At 38.9% G+C, this 15,169-nt stretch overlaps 1 protein-coding gene across 1 annotated transcript in view; it reads right to left on the reverse strand.

The window, feature by feature from the left end:
• Positions 1-1,493: 1,493 nt before the first annotated feature.
• Positions 1,494-15,169, reverse strand: part of LOC128624281 (gap junction delta-2 protein) — a 28,504-nt gene continuing 14,828 nt past the window's right edge. Inside the window, exon 2 of the mRNA XM_053651804.1 lies at positions 1,494-2,411. Within this exon, the coding sequence (XP_053507779.1) occupies positions 1,568-2,411 (844 nt within the window). The 3' untranslated portion in view covers positions 1,494-1,567. The remainder of the gene's footprint in view (positions 2,412-15,169) is intronic.

Consider the following 15,169-nt stretch of genomic DNA (forward strand, 5'->3'; position numbering starts at 1 on the left):
CAGACCACACACATACACACACACACACACACACACACACACACACACACACACAAAGACACAAGACACTAAATGTACTCAGTACTAAGTAAGGGCACTAAAAAGTGGAGTGGTCTTAAGTATTGTCATTCCTTTGAATCTTTATCTCCACTAAGGGCTAAGAAGTCTCTTTAGAGCAGTCGAGCTTGTGCGTGTCACTTCTTATAGACGTAACCCTCAAGGCTGCCTCCATGTCCTCTACGCTCTTGTCTCTTTGGCTAGTGAACTAAACAAAATCTTGCTGTAAGAGCATTATCAGCAAACCGCCTTCCAAGAGTGAGTTCTCCCTCTCAGCCGTTCTCTCTCTGTCTCTCTGATAAACAAGGTGCAATGTGTACATGCATGATTCCTCTCTACATGCAATTCAAAACACGCCACGGACAGTCGAAAGCTAATAATCAAATAATAAAAGCTCCCTCACAACAAAACAACACATTTCATCTGCACAACAGTGTGTGCTTTGTAAACATGCCTGTTTCAATGTCATACCTTTACAATGTTTCCCTTTTTTTCCCTCATAAATGCAGTGTCAGAAAGAAAAGCTTTGAAATAAGTCATGAATAAGAGTTATTTGTATATATGAAATATCTTAATAAATTATAAGCTTCATCCCATCTCCCAATAAAGCTAAATCATTTTCTTTTATAATGATTTGGTAACTAAATAGCCAATTATATCTATATATATCTATCTCTCTCTCTCTCTCTCTCTCTCTCTCTCTCTCTCTCTCTCTATATATATATATATATATATATATATATATATATATATATATGTATGTATCTAGTTGAAATGAAGTCATTTCAAATCATGGCAATGAATATATCACAAAGTATAATGATATAACCATTTTTTTTACTCATTTCCTTGTGCACTTTTTTCATCTCCTTCTCTTCTTTATTATATGATAGACCAAAACAGAGACAGAGGACATCTTGGGGCAGGGCACTGTGAAATAAAGGTGCCATCAGGAAGTAGACTGGGAGAGAAGAAAAGGAACGAAGAAACAAATATCTGTTAAATATTTTTTAGATCCCCGAACATTGTTTTCTTCAGCATGACTTCAGCATGACTCACTGACAAAACCCGAGCATAAACAGTCATTTTCTTCCATGACTATGATCCATAGCAGGAATGACACTCTCCTGCTATCTTGTGCAATTTTTTTTTTCTTTTCGCCAGAAAGTAAGAGGAGTAGTCATAAGGTGATCCAAGACATTGTTGTTCCTGTAGCATGTTGCAAGTCCGTCACCTTTTCCTGACGGCTCTTCCGCTCTTTTGTCCTCTCCCAGCCCTCGTATTATCCTTGAGACTCTCCAGAAACAAGAATCTCAGAATATATGTTTACTCTCCCTCTTGCACTCTCCCCATCATCCCTCTCATGCAACATCACAACACTATCTAACACATGGGAATGGAGTGGTTGGTGGAAATGGGGGGGGGGGGGGGTGGTTTGGTAAGGCTACTCCCTATCCCTTACTATCAACATTCAACCCCTTGACTCCATTTAAAAGATGGTAATAGAAGATCAAACGTAAGCCGACTCGCTGGACTGGGTCCTGCCCAGGTTTGGAGGCTGTGACAGGTGCGCCATGTCCTTCTTGCGGATCTCACAGATAGACTTGCGGCGTGCCTGGACACCCCGAATGGCCGTCTTGATCTTCCTCCAGCCCAGGTGGTTGAGCTCGGCCAGGTTGAGCACCACACAGATGCCGCTCACGGCAAACATAAACACCAGGAAGACTGTCTTCTCGGTGGGGCGTGACACGTAGCACTCCACTTCTTTTAGGCATGGATAGCGATCACACTCAAAGATGGCTGGTACGCTGAAGCCATACAAGAAGTACTGGCCTGCCAGGAAGCCGATCTCCAAGGCATTACGGAACACGACCTGGATGACGTAGAAACGAGAAATACCTTCTTGCCGACGCACTTTGGAGCTCTTGCTGTGGGTGAGGCCACGTGCTACATTAGGGATCTCTTTAACCTCTAGGCAGTCAGGCTCATCTTTGCCACCACTGCTATCTGGGTGCTGCACCAGGATACCATTGACGCTGCGAACCTTGCGGGTGCCTTCTCGGCTGTAGTCCTTTTCCAGCATTGGATAGAGGAAGGAATAGCGGCGATCACGCTGTTTAGCCGACTGGTGCACGGAATAGGTAATGAAGCACAGACTCGGCGTGCACACCAGGATGATCTGAAAGACCCAGTAGCGGATGTGTGAGATGGGGAAGGCCTTGTCGTAGCAGGCCTGGTTGCAGCCGGGTTGGAGTGTGTTACATAGGAACATTGTCTGCTCATCCTCATACACCGTCTCGCCCACAATGGCTACAATGAGGATCCGGAAGATCACAACCACCGTCAGTAGAATCCTAAAGAGAAAAAAAAAGGGAAGAGTGGGTAAAACAAATTAGAAAACCTTATGAAAGCAAAAAGAGGCTTCCGCTGACGTAAATCTTTTCACTCACATGCTAATTAGCCATATTTGTGCTATTCAAATGAGCCTTTTTCCTGCTCATGCTTTTCATGGCCGTCTCTGCTCGTTTATTGAAGCAGCCTATTTTGAAAGTGAGGGCTGACGTAGCCACGCACACAGCCACTAATTATAGCAGCGTCTTCCATGCCATTAAACCCTGTTTATACGGTTAACCTTCATCAGCAAATTTCAGAGCAGATGTTTCATTTCATTCGAGCAGTTCTGTTCTTTCACTCTAGAGCAATGGGCATGTAGCACACCTTGATTCATAAGCATATACAACTATTTCTGGACATGTGTTCAATTGAAAGAAAGAGACAGAGGCTGTGTAATGTGTACAAGGATTGTTAGTGTGTAAATTTTTATATATGATAATAATGCAATTGTGCATATACCAGTATCCCCATCCTATTTACATTACAAAAGTTACCACATAAATGACAAATTAGGCGTGTTGATACAAAGACAAAAGCAAAACTGATATATTTTCCAGTGTAGGTTTAATTGCAATATTCAGGTGCAGCTGGTATAAGTGGGCTAGCAGGCATCCACATTTTTAAAAAAAATATATATATATTAATGTCTTATTTCTGACCTTTCTGGAACCAAGCACAACAGCGCCACCAGTGGTCATAAGAAAAACACACAGAATGGTATGAAGTAGCAACGCAGGAGCTGATTAGCTTCTTTCACGTCCAGACTGTCAATTCATGCAGCCTAAATAGCAGGCTTTTTCCCCATAAAACTCCTCTGAGGTGAGGGCGGCGGGGTGGGGGTACAGTGGCTTAGTGGTTAACACACTTGCCTTGTACCGCCAGGGTTGGTGGTTTGAATCCCACCTCCGCCCCATGTGTGCAGCGCTTGCATGTTCTCCCCATTCTTCAAGGGTTTCCTCCGGATTCTCCAGTTTCCTCCCCCAGTCTAAAGACTTGTGATGTAGGCTGATTGGCAACTCCAAATTGTCTGTAATATGTGTGCGATTGTGCCCTGCGATGGGTTGGAACCCTGTCCAGGGTGTCCCCCACCTTGTGCCCAGAGCTCCCTGGGACCCTGTGTAGGAGAAGCGGTACAGAAAATGGATGGATGGATGGATGGATATTCAGAGGAACCAAGACATAAAGCAAGTAAGGCATTACAGACTTATTATTACATATATGTCTGTAACGGTATGTGCAATAGTTTATTCCACATCATTCTTATTATGCCGTCAAAGAAACCTTGTGATATAACATGGTGTTCAATCCAAATAGTTTCATGGTCGAGATATTGATTAATATTATATTTTAGCCCTTCCATCTAATATCACGAGAAGCCGTCACTGTACAATGCACAATTCCATCATTTTCCATTATATCTTTTTTTTTAAAAATGGGAGCCACCTGTCCTTTTGGCACATTTGCAAAGGTGTTTAATGAATATTATATTTCATTTGGACAGCGCTCTTGCTTTCTAATCCAAGTCATAATGCCGTTGCATTCCAGCTTTGTAGTCAAAGAGGACCAGGAATAATCTGCACCAAGTTACACACAGTTGCCCAGCATTGCCCAGCCTGTTGTTGGGGTGGTGTTTGTGGGGGTGCACTAGCACCTCCTGAAATCTGGATTTAGTCCAAGCTGAAAATGAAAATGTTTCTTGCTGAAAGACACTTCAGGAATGTCAGATACATAACTGGAATTCTGCAGTTGTGTACAGTTACAAATACAAAATGGAGGAAAGCATGTACGCAAGAAAGAAAGGTAAATCATATTGCAGGGATGGAAGTCATGCACGCACAAACACACACACACACAGAGGAGATTAATAAAATGAAATGAAATGGAAAGCAAAATCTCATCAGGAAATGAATTATATAATGCTTCCACATGCAACCATTTAATCTGCACTGGAGCCAGTAGAGGCATTCTTGCGTTAGTAGTTGTTTTAATGCCATCCAGTAGCTTTAGATTATCCATTGCCCCAACCCCCACCTACTCCTTCTTTTCATGAGCGTTTTTAACTACTGATATCATCCGATATCAATTCTAGCTTTTTCACACCCAATGAAAAAAGCAGCAATGTGAAACATTATATTTGTACTGTTCATTCTAAATAATTATTTAAACGACACTTTGTTATACATGCTACTGAAATGATTGGCTAATTTTTTTAACTAAAAAAAAGTCATTACTAGCCCACAAGTAAAAAAAAAAAAAAAAAAGTGATTTACTGCATGACACAGAAATCAAATTCTAGCAGGCTGGTGCATTATATTGAAGAAAATCTGCCAACTGACATCATGATGTATTTTATTCCCTGATGGTGATTGTAGTGCGTGTGGAAGAAAGAGATTAACGAAGCCAGTCACCCTGTAGCTACTTAGTCAAGAGAAGAGAGGCAATAAGAGTGGAGTAGAGAGGGAGATTGGGGGAAGGGGGGAGGTGGGTGTTACCCACAACTCCATCCTCTTTTGCACCCATCTCTCTGCGCCTGTTGCCATGGGAACAGCACAGGGCAGAAAGAGAGCAGGAGAACAAGAGAGCGAGGTCGGCATGAGCCGAAGCAGTTACTGTATGCGATAACGACCGGCTGTTGAAGGACCTGCTGCTTTTTCACCCACCAGCTGCCTGAAATGGTGGTAGATGAGAATTTTCGCACCTGATATCGACTCATTTATATCCCTTCTATGAACGCACACAGGCTTTAAGACATCCACTGGTACCACATTTGTACAGCCACCCATGAAATTAAATTCTATTCAGCATAATTACTTGCCATCTCTCAAAGGCAATGGGGTACTAAATAGAGAACTAAAGATAATGTACAAAACTCATATATGTTAAAACGGGAGCTTAAAACACTAATGGTGTTGGATTTACAGACTGGTGACGTTGTGGTGCATGTGATGTTCATGGCCAAGCTGTAGGTGCTTTGGACCACGTCAGCATGGTGATTTTCTTTGCTTATTCCATAGAATTACCTTTGTATACTGGTCTGTAAGTACAAAAACGGTCTCTCAGACTGATGCTGACTGTAGCCATTCAGCAGTGAGCATGTGATGTTGAATAAGGACCTGCTCTTTCCGTACTCTTTACTCTTTTGATTTAAAGTCTCCATGAAATCAAAAACGAAGTTTTATGGCTTTTAGTGTGAAGCTAGTGCACTCCAAAATGATGACAAAATTCAAACATGTCATTTATGTGTCTTACAGCTGGTTTATACTATAGGGCCAAAAGTATGTGGACACCTGTCCATCACACCCATATGTGCTTTTTGAACATCCCATTCCAGATTTAGTCCCCCTTTGCTGTTATAATAACCTCCATTCTTCTTGTATGTCTTTCCACTAGATTTTGGAGCATGGCTGTGGGGATTTGCTCATTCAGCCACAAAAGAATTATTGAGGTCAGGCACAGATGTTGGCCTGGGGCACACTCCAGCATTCCAGTTCATCCCAAAGGTGTTCAGTGGGGTTGATGTAAGGTCTCTGTGCAGGCCACTCTGAAGCAAGCGTGTCAGTTAAAGTCTGGAGAAGAACTGTGTTCTTTAACTGAAAGTTCTCAGAGACACTCAGCAAAACCTATTATAATTTCTTATTCTTATTTTTAGGGGACCTGGTGGCTTAGTGGTTAGCAAGTGTGCCTCACACCTCCAGGGCTGGGGGTTCGATTCCCGCCTCTACCCTGTGTGCGTGGAGTCTGCATGTTGTCCCTGTTCTCTCTTCGGGGGCCTACTCCAGGTACTCCGGTCTCCTCCCCCAGTCCAAAGACATGCACTGTATGTTGACTCGCCTTTCCAAATTGTCCATAGTGTTTGAAAGGGTGTGCGAATGTGCCCTGCACTGGGTTGGCACCATGGCCTTGTGCCCCAATTCCCTTGGTTCCAAGGGCTGCAGGCTCCTCACGAACCTGCGTAGGATAAGCAGTATAGAAAATGGATGGATGGATGGATTCTTATTATTATCATTTCTAATTTCTTAATACAACTGCACATATTGTACCTGAGACTATATATATATATATATATATATATATATATATATATATATATATTTAAAGCAAAGTGCTGTCACATCAAATATTGATAACTTCAAATGCTGATAACTTTAACAATACAGACTTCAAGTTAAAACTAAAATGAATTCAGAAATGACTCTGATGCTCATATTCACAAGTTGCTCATACGAATACAAGTTCCTGGTCACACAATTGCACTTTTTGACTATATAGTATACACTAACAGAAGGGAATTATTTATAATTGCACTATCCGGTCTGGTCAACCAAATGAGGATGGGTTTCTGTTTTTCTGTAAAGTTGCTTTGTGACGATTGTTCATTATATAAAGTGCTACATGAATAAAAATTGAGTTAAATTGAATTGAAATTTTACTTTGGTCCGTTTGTTACTGTTTACTGCTGTTTATAGTATGTCCTTAATTGTCGAAAAAGTTTAATTGAATCATTTTTGAAGGCATCTTTACAGCATTTCTTGGCATGTTCCTAAGACTTTTGCACAGTACTGTATGTGATACAAAGATAGAGCCTGTTCCTAACCCTAACCCATAATTGCAATCTCAATTCAATTCAATTCAATTCAATTCAATTTTATTTGTATGGCACGTTTAACAATGGACAGAAAGACAGTACATACATTCAGGATAGAAATTGTAGATGTTAAATTTATCCCTAATCACAGGGTTAGCACCTTGGATCCAATATATACTGTATGCCCTCAAAGGATGTTGCAATTGTGCCACTGAAAGAACATTCGACAGTATTTATTTGGTACTGTGTTGGTTCTGCATATTGTGAATGTTTGTTTAGTGGGAGGAAGCTGATCTTTGCACAATGGCACAGTGGGTAGCATTGCATCCTCACAGCTGTAGGGTCCCCGGTTCAATCCTGAGCTCAGGTTACTCTCTGTGTGAAGTTTTACACGTCCTTCCCAAGTCACTATGAGTTTCCTTTGGGTTTGCCAGTTTTCTCCCAGCTCCCAATAAACACGCCAGTAGGTGGATTGGACAGATGGACTGGTATATATATTCAGGATGTGTCCCTCCTGGGGATAGGCTCTGGATCCATGCTGAAGAGGATAAAGTGTTTACTGATGATGAATGATCAGAATCATTCATTATAGCATTTTATCCCTCCTCTTTATTTTCTTTTGTGTTTGCTATTTTGTTTGCTCTGTTGTTGTTTCTATTTAGGATATAAATGTAAAATATGGTAATTAAATGCAGAGCTAGTGTAATAGACTATTTTGACAAGTCTGGGAGTCAGTTGTCCAACCATCCATCCATCCATCTTCTACCGCTTACTCCTTCTTCAGGGTCGCGGGGGAACCTGGAGCCAATCCCAGGGAGCATCGGGCACAAGGCGGGGTATACCCTGGACAGGGTGCCAATCCATCGCAGGGCACAATCACACACACACTCACACACCCATTCATACACTACGGACACACTCCAATCAGCCTATCATGCATGTCTTTGGACTGGGGGAGGAAACCGGAGTACCCGGAGGAAACCCCCGCAGCACGGGGAGAACATGCCAGTCAGTATGTACCTATGTATATTTCTTCCTAGGATGTGTTACTTTTCACCCTGCCAATAACTAACCTCAGAAAAGCTCATAAATAACTTAAATAATAAAGCAAAATCAGTTCTTAAATCAGCTCATAAATGCTCAAAAAGCAGCAAGGTAGTTCGTCTGGTTGCATGGTTGACTTTCTAAAGCATGGTCACTTTTTTCCCAGTGTCTTTTCTTCTTCATCATTTGTCAGTGAAGGATATTAAGCAAATCCGGTGTCCCTGTTGTTCATCTGCTTGAATAATTGACTTTTATGCCTTCATAGAGTGCTACACAGAGTCCCATCCCCTGTGAACAAGCCCCTTTGCCTTTGTTTTGAAGATGTCACTTGGGAAAAAGCTCCAGGACAGTGGAAGGTTAACTGTAATCCAGATTAATCCACCCCAAATCTGACATGCCAGTCTGATAAGAGCCCTGCAATAACAGTTACAACCTACAAGCTTTAATGTACTTAACCACCTTTATTAAGAATAAATAAATAAAAATGTTATTGCAAGAAATGTGCCCTGTTATGTCACGTGTCATGATTATTTTACAGATCTCCAAATAACTCCATACAGTGTTGCATATAGAACTGGAAATGTTATTAATCTGAAAAGAACAAAGTGAGAAATTCTGTCAATATTTAAATGGAGGGGAATTTGTGTTTTCATATTCGGGTTATGCACAAGTTTAAGTCAATTTCTAGTGCACCAAATAACCTGTGAGTAGTTCAATCTTCCAAGATTTTTCTTTAGCTTCTAGATCAAGTACTTAAATACAAGCACTTGCCTTTAATTCAGAAAAAAGAAAAAAAAGACAGATAGAAAATTATATGGGAACTGAAAATATAAAAAGATATTGTTTTATTAATTTGCTGTTAAATGTCATACAATGTAACATAAAAGTAAGAGACAATTTTAAAATACAAAATAAGAAAAGATGATAATAATATTAATAATAATGATATGATAATGAGAATGAGAAGATGGCAAACACTGGAATAATCCTCTAATATGAAGCCATTCATATTCAGCAATATTAGGCAGCTTTAAAATAGCACTTGATCCAGCACATCCTATTATTTAGTATTTCATTTTTTTGTATTGTGCACAACTTAATAAAGCATTGAGATACTAAATCAAGGTTATGATATTGTAATGTGTGCATGGGACATAACCATAACATTTTTTGTAGTTAATTAATTAGCCAGCAGGTTAAAGAATAAACTGGCCAAGCATTTATGTGCTACACTTACAGCTTAGTTTAAGTTCATTCATGACTTCATATGCATAAAAATTGACGCCTTCGCAATGTCTCAGATTAAGATGGGTCTCCTCTGAGGTCTTCATACTGTTAATTAATGAACAGACATTTAATGAACATATTTCTGTATTTAATATTGGCCTCTAATGGATTTCCATAGTTAGGTGTATTTATAGCACAAAACATAAATTCCAGTGTGACACATTGTGGTTACTTCAAACTGACTGACAGTGGCGCTGGACTTAATACTACTACTCCTCGCTCAAGCTGATATCTTGTATAACTTCTGAATAGCACTTCAGTCCAAAAGACAGTTTATGTCTCAGATTCACCTTCCTACTACTGTGGATAATCTCACCTCAAGACTGTACACTTGCCCCATGATGATGATGATGATGATGATGATGATGATGATGATGATGAATATTATTATTATCATCATCATCGTCATCATCATCATCAAAAAATCTTTCATTCCAGGACTTCTGTTAACAATATGATGAACATCCTTTTAACACATTTAATACTGTTTTCCTTTCCTCTATACTGAAAATAAATGATTCAGTGGTTCAGTAAGTATGACTGACAATATGAAAAAGAAAATCTTCAATTATTACACACACACACACACACACACACACACACACACACACAAACAACAAATGATTAGAATTACTTAAAGTTCTGTACTAAATTAATTCATGTAAATCCCCAAAGTTTACTGAAGTAATGTTGAATGTGGGGGTGTGGTTTTCAAACTCGATTTGCATATGCATTCACAGATTTAGTTTTGAGCATTATGGTTGGGTTGTTTTCAATATTTCTTGTTTTGTGTGAGTTTTAAGGCCTAAGGCCTTAAAAATGTATTATAAAATGTTTTGAAAGATAAAGTGTTTCACATAAAAGATGTTTACATATAGTTCACAAGACACAATAATAAGTGAATTTACCATGAATGAACCAGTTCTGAAGTTTACATACCCTTGATTCTTAATACTGTGTGTTGTTTCCTGGATGATTAACAACTGTTTTTATGTTTTGTGATATGAGTCTGGAAAAGATTCTGGAAAAGTAAAGAATGTGCAGGACCTGGAGTATTTTTCTGAAGAACAGTGGGCAGTTTAACTGTTCAGGACAAACAAGGGACTCATGAACAACTATCACAAAATATAAAAGCAGTCGTCAATCATCCAGGTAATATCACATAGTATTAAGAATCAAGGGTATGTAAACTTTTGAACTGGTTCATTCATGTTAAAGTCACTTATTATTGTGTCTTGTGAACTGTATGTAAATATCAGTTATGTGAAATAGCTTATTGAGGGCAGGATTAAATAAATTGTTTTAAAAAAATGCTATTTTTATGATCCTTCTGATTTTTAAAAAAAAATTATTATCAACCTTTTGCAGATTCTACAAGGGTTATGTAAATTTTTGACCTCAACTGTACATCCTGATTTGTGTAAAACAGCTTTGTGTCCATGTCTATTGTTAAAAGCGCTATACAAATAAAACTGAACTGAATTTGTTCTGGCATCTACAGTGAGTTTGGAAATAAGTGAACACTGCATGTTTCTGTGTATATTGGAGTGTAATTCATTTCATGGCAGATTCCTTGAGCGTATTCAAATGTGTGTGTGTGTGTGTGTGTGTGTGTGTGTGTGTGTGAATGAATGTGTGAATCTGCGAGTCTGATTATTACATTTTACAGAACACTACCAGATGCCTCTTGGCCACAGAATAGTTGCTTGGTTTTGATACGCAGATATCAGCTTGCTAGTAAATAGCAAATTGTGTTGGCACAGTGTGTGTGTGTCAGCAAACAGGAGGATAATTGTTTAAAACCATGCAAAATTGTGTGTATGTGCTAGTCTGTGAAAACTGTGAGGAGTCTCCTGATATAGGACTTTCTAGTTCTACTACTGAGAGTTGGCATGGTTTTACTTGCTTTAAATATAGCTACTCTCTCTCTCTCTCTTTCCCTGTGTGTATATGGCTGACCATCTGGCCATGAAAGTGTTGTGTGTCTCTATGAATATGAATCACTCGTTAGAGGTCATGTTTATGGAGTTTAACGGCTGTGTGTGAGCTTGTGTTTGTTTTCTGCTTGTGCCTTTCAGTGGGTGCGATCGTCTGTGTATGACAGTGCATCACACACACACACACACACACACACGCATAAACCAAAGTTTACCGCTACAGCATTTGTATAAAATATGAATCACAATTGTGTTTATAGACAGAACATTCTAATGTGTGTCTTTAAGAATTAGCAGTCTGTTTGGCTTTCACATATTTCCTCATTTAAACACACACACACACACACACACCACACACACACCACACACACACACACACACACAAATATTAACACACATGTAGTAGGCACCAGTTCTGGTATCATGTATTAGATATTTTTTATAGAACTGGGGTGAAATAGAGCCTTATTATTTAAGGAATAAAATACTTCGGGATATGCAAAGCAAAATGATGGTTTTGTGATGTGGTGTAAATTTGAGTTATTGTTACCACCCCCATATTGATTCTATTCCCATAACAGCATGTTCCAAAGTGTTTTATTCCTCAATAACAGTGACAGCAATTTGCCAATTTTTTTTATTCATTACTAAATGACACGTCAATTTTTTTTTATCACTTTATAGTTACATTTATTGTTGTGAAACGTCTCTTGAGGCTAGTGAGTTCCTGTTGTCTCTTACGTTGGAGCAGGTATAAACAATTGTTCCCTCATCAGCTTATCTTTCTTTCCCTCTATCTCTGATAGATAAGAAAAAGAAAGAAAGAAATTATTTTTTCTCTTAATAAGATAAAAAAGAAAACGCAGCTTATCGTGTTATCGGGAAACGTAAAAGAAGCAGAGTCTGTTCTGAGGAATTTTCAATGGTGGAAAACTTACAACACTGATTGGATTGAACTTTTTGGGGTTTCTCAGTGACTTAAGTAACTGTTCCAGATTAGTTGGCTTGTGTGTATTATTATGAATTTGCAAACGTGAGAACATGTTGCTCATCCGGTCATTTCCAAGAGAACAGGGATACATCAATGAAACCAGTGTTCCCATTCAGTTACTCCCAAAAAAGTATCTGTGACGTTTGACATCATTTTTAAGCGTCAAAAGAATGGCGAGACAAGTAACTTGCGTTTGTACTGCTCAGCACGCCTGAGCTGTAGCACTTGCTCCAGATCTTCTTGCAGCTCACTGTATGAATGTGTATTTACAGTCCCCTCTGAATGTATTACAACAGCAAAGTCCATTCTATTTTTTTTCACTATACACTGAAGGCATTGCATTGTGAGATTAAAAGATGAATATGAGATGATAACTCAGAATTTCATTCCTGATATTTGCATCTAGATGTGTTAAACAACTGTGAACATGGCACCATTCACCCCTGTTCTGTGAAGGCTGTTGGTGATGTCACTAACTGACATTTTTGGGTTGTTCCTCACAGATCATCAACTTCTGTTGTTTTCCTTGGCTGACCTGTTCCATGTCTGGTTGTTAGTACACCAGTAGTTTCTTTTTTTTTTTCAGGACATTCCAAATTGTTGTAGTGGCTATGCTCAATGCTTGTGCAATGCCTCTGATAGATTTCACCTCTTTGCTCAGCTTCACGATGACATGCTTTCTCCCATAGACAGCTCTCCGGTCTTCATGTCGGTTTATCCTTTTTAACAACAAATGCAGTATTCACAGGCGAAACCTAGGGCTTGAACCAAGAGTAGACATTCAGAGCTATTAATTCTTTAAATAATAAATCTAACAGGGCACACCTGGGCAGCACGAAACAGCTATCAGTCACATGTTCCAATATTTTTGATCACTTAAAATGATGGGTAGGTTCAAACAAAAGGTGCCATGTTCTAAGTTGTTTAACACATCTAGATGTAAATATAAAGAAACAAAAGCTGAAATTCTGCTCTATCGTCTCATGTTCATCTTTTGATCTCACACTCAAATGTCTTCAATGTATAGCGAAAAAAATAGAATTGGTCTTGCTGTTCCAATACTTTCAGAGAGGACTGTATCTTCTATCCAGTAAAAGTTATAAGTGACACTAAAAGTGACACTGAAAGTAAGGAACGGCTGAGAGGTACTTTTAGTAAGGAATTCCTACAATAAGAGACAGGGGCGAAGTGTAATGAATATATATTGGCAGTTATCGGCTGAAGTAAACTCATAAATGAAATTCCATTTCACTATATCATATTAAACGCCAACTAACCCAACCAATCACATGAGGTCAAGACTGAAATGTTGGACAATTGTGGTCTGGAGAAGGCACTGATGTGTAACACAACAGATGAAATTTACAGTTCATATTAATTGCATGGGTTTATTGATCTGCAGTGGCGCTGCATTATTTGTCTAAGTAGAAGCAATACCCACGCAACTGAGGTGATATCTTGTCAAAACTGACAAGACTGACAAAAATCTTTGCATGTAAAATTAGTCACCCTTTGGACTAGCCAGCTTGTGAACTAGCCAAAAGCTAACATGCACTGTATTTGCAGAACTAAAAAATTAACTAGATAATTCAATTCATGGTATGCTAATGGCAATAACAGATGATCAACTGAAGTAGAGGTGGCTATCAAATATTCATGTACCACTGCACAAATAACCTAAATTACATGATTCAACTGGTGTGGTAAATGAATTCATACTGAAATTAGGGCTTAATTAGGGACAAACAAGGTTAAGCCTAGATTTATACATATTTTCATCACAGACTCATTATATAATAAGGAAGGCAAGCTTGAGGCAGCAGTGAAGAAATGGTATGACCCTTTGTAGGGGTGCTTAAAAATGTCCAAACCTGGCTAGAACACGGTGTAATATTTAATAAATATTTCCAACCTTTAGTTTCTTTTGCATTGCTGGGTTAAAATCTTAATAAATAGGTGTAGTTATTAAGATTTTAACCAAGCACTGCAAAAGAAACCCCTCTGTGATTTAAGATCCACTTAAGTCAACCTAGATTTCCCTAAAAATTAGCTCACACTGACACACCAAAACCATGTGCATGCTGACTTTGTAACTGCAGGATTACATTTATCTTGGCTTTATTAGTTTTAGAGATTCACAGCAGTGTCTGAGTTCGCCAGAGCTGATAGTTGTCTGAAGCAAATGCTAGATGATGTGGAGAGCGCCGGGCTGGTGTGCATTTATAGCTCCGGTAAGCCTGACACACTCTCAGTTCCTATTAAGAGTTTAGCCTCAATGTGCACTCTCACCAAAGACACTAACAAGATCTGGTCAAAGTAGGCAAAAGCCATGTCTTCCCATCTCCAATTTTTTACCTACTTACAATGAAAGGGCACTTATAAGAAATACATATTTCCAGTGATTATTCTCTAGAAGTCTGCAGTCAAAGGTATTTATAAATTAAGCTCTAAACCTGTAAAATTGAAACTTTCAGAAATGGTAGTACTTTTTCATAGGAAAGAATGTTGTGTTACCAACATAGTTGGGTAGGATGGAGCATGGACATTACAAAACCTCAGACAAAGCACAAGTACGTTTTGTACTTTTGGGTGATTCCATGATTGGGGAGCCATTTGTGTTGTTCAGATTTGCACATTTTTACAGTCCTCTCTGAATGTATTGTAACAGCAAGGTAAATTCTGTTGTTTTTGCTATACACTGAAGACATTTAGGTTTGATATCAAAAGATGAATATGAGACGATAGATCAGAATTTCAGCTTTCATTACTGATATTTACATCTAGATGTGTTTAAACATCAGACAACTGAGCATGGCACCTTTTGTTTGATCCCACCCATTTTTCAAGTGATCAGAAATATTGGAACATGTGACT

This window comes from Ictalurus furcatus, chromosome 20 (assembly GCF_023375685.1).
Source record: "Ictalurus furcatus strain D&B chromosome 20, Billie_1.0, whole genome shotgun sequence".
NCBI lineage: Eukaryota > Metazoa > Chordata > Actinopteri > Siluriformes > Ictaluridae > Ictalurus > Ictalurus furcatus.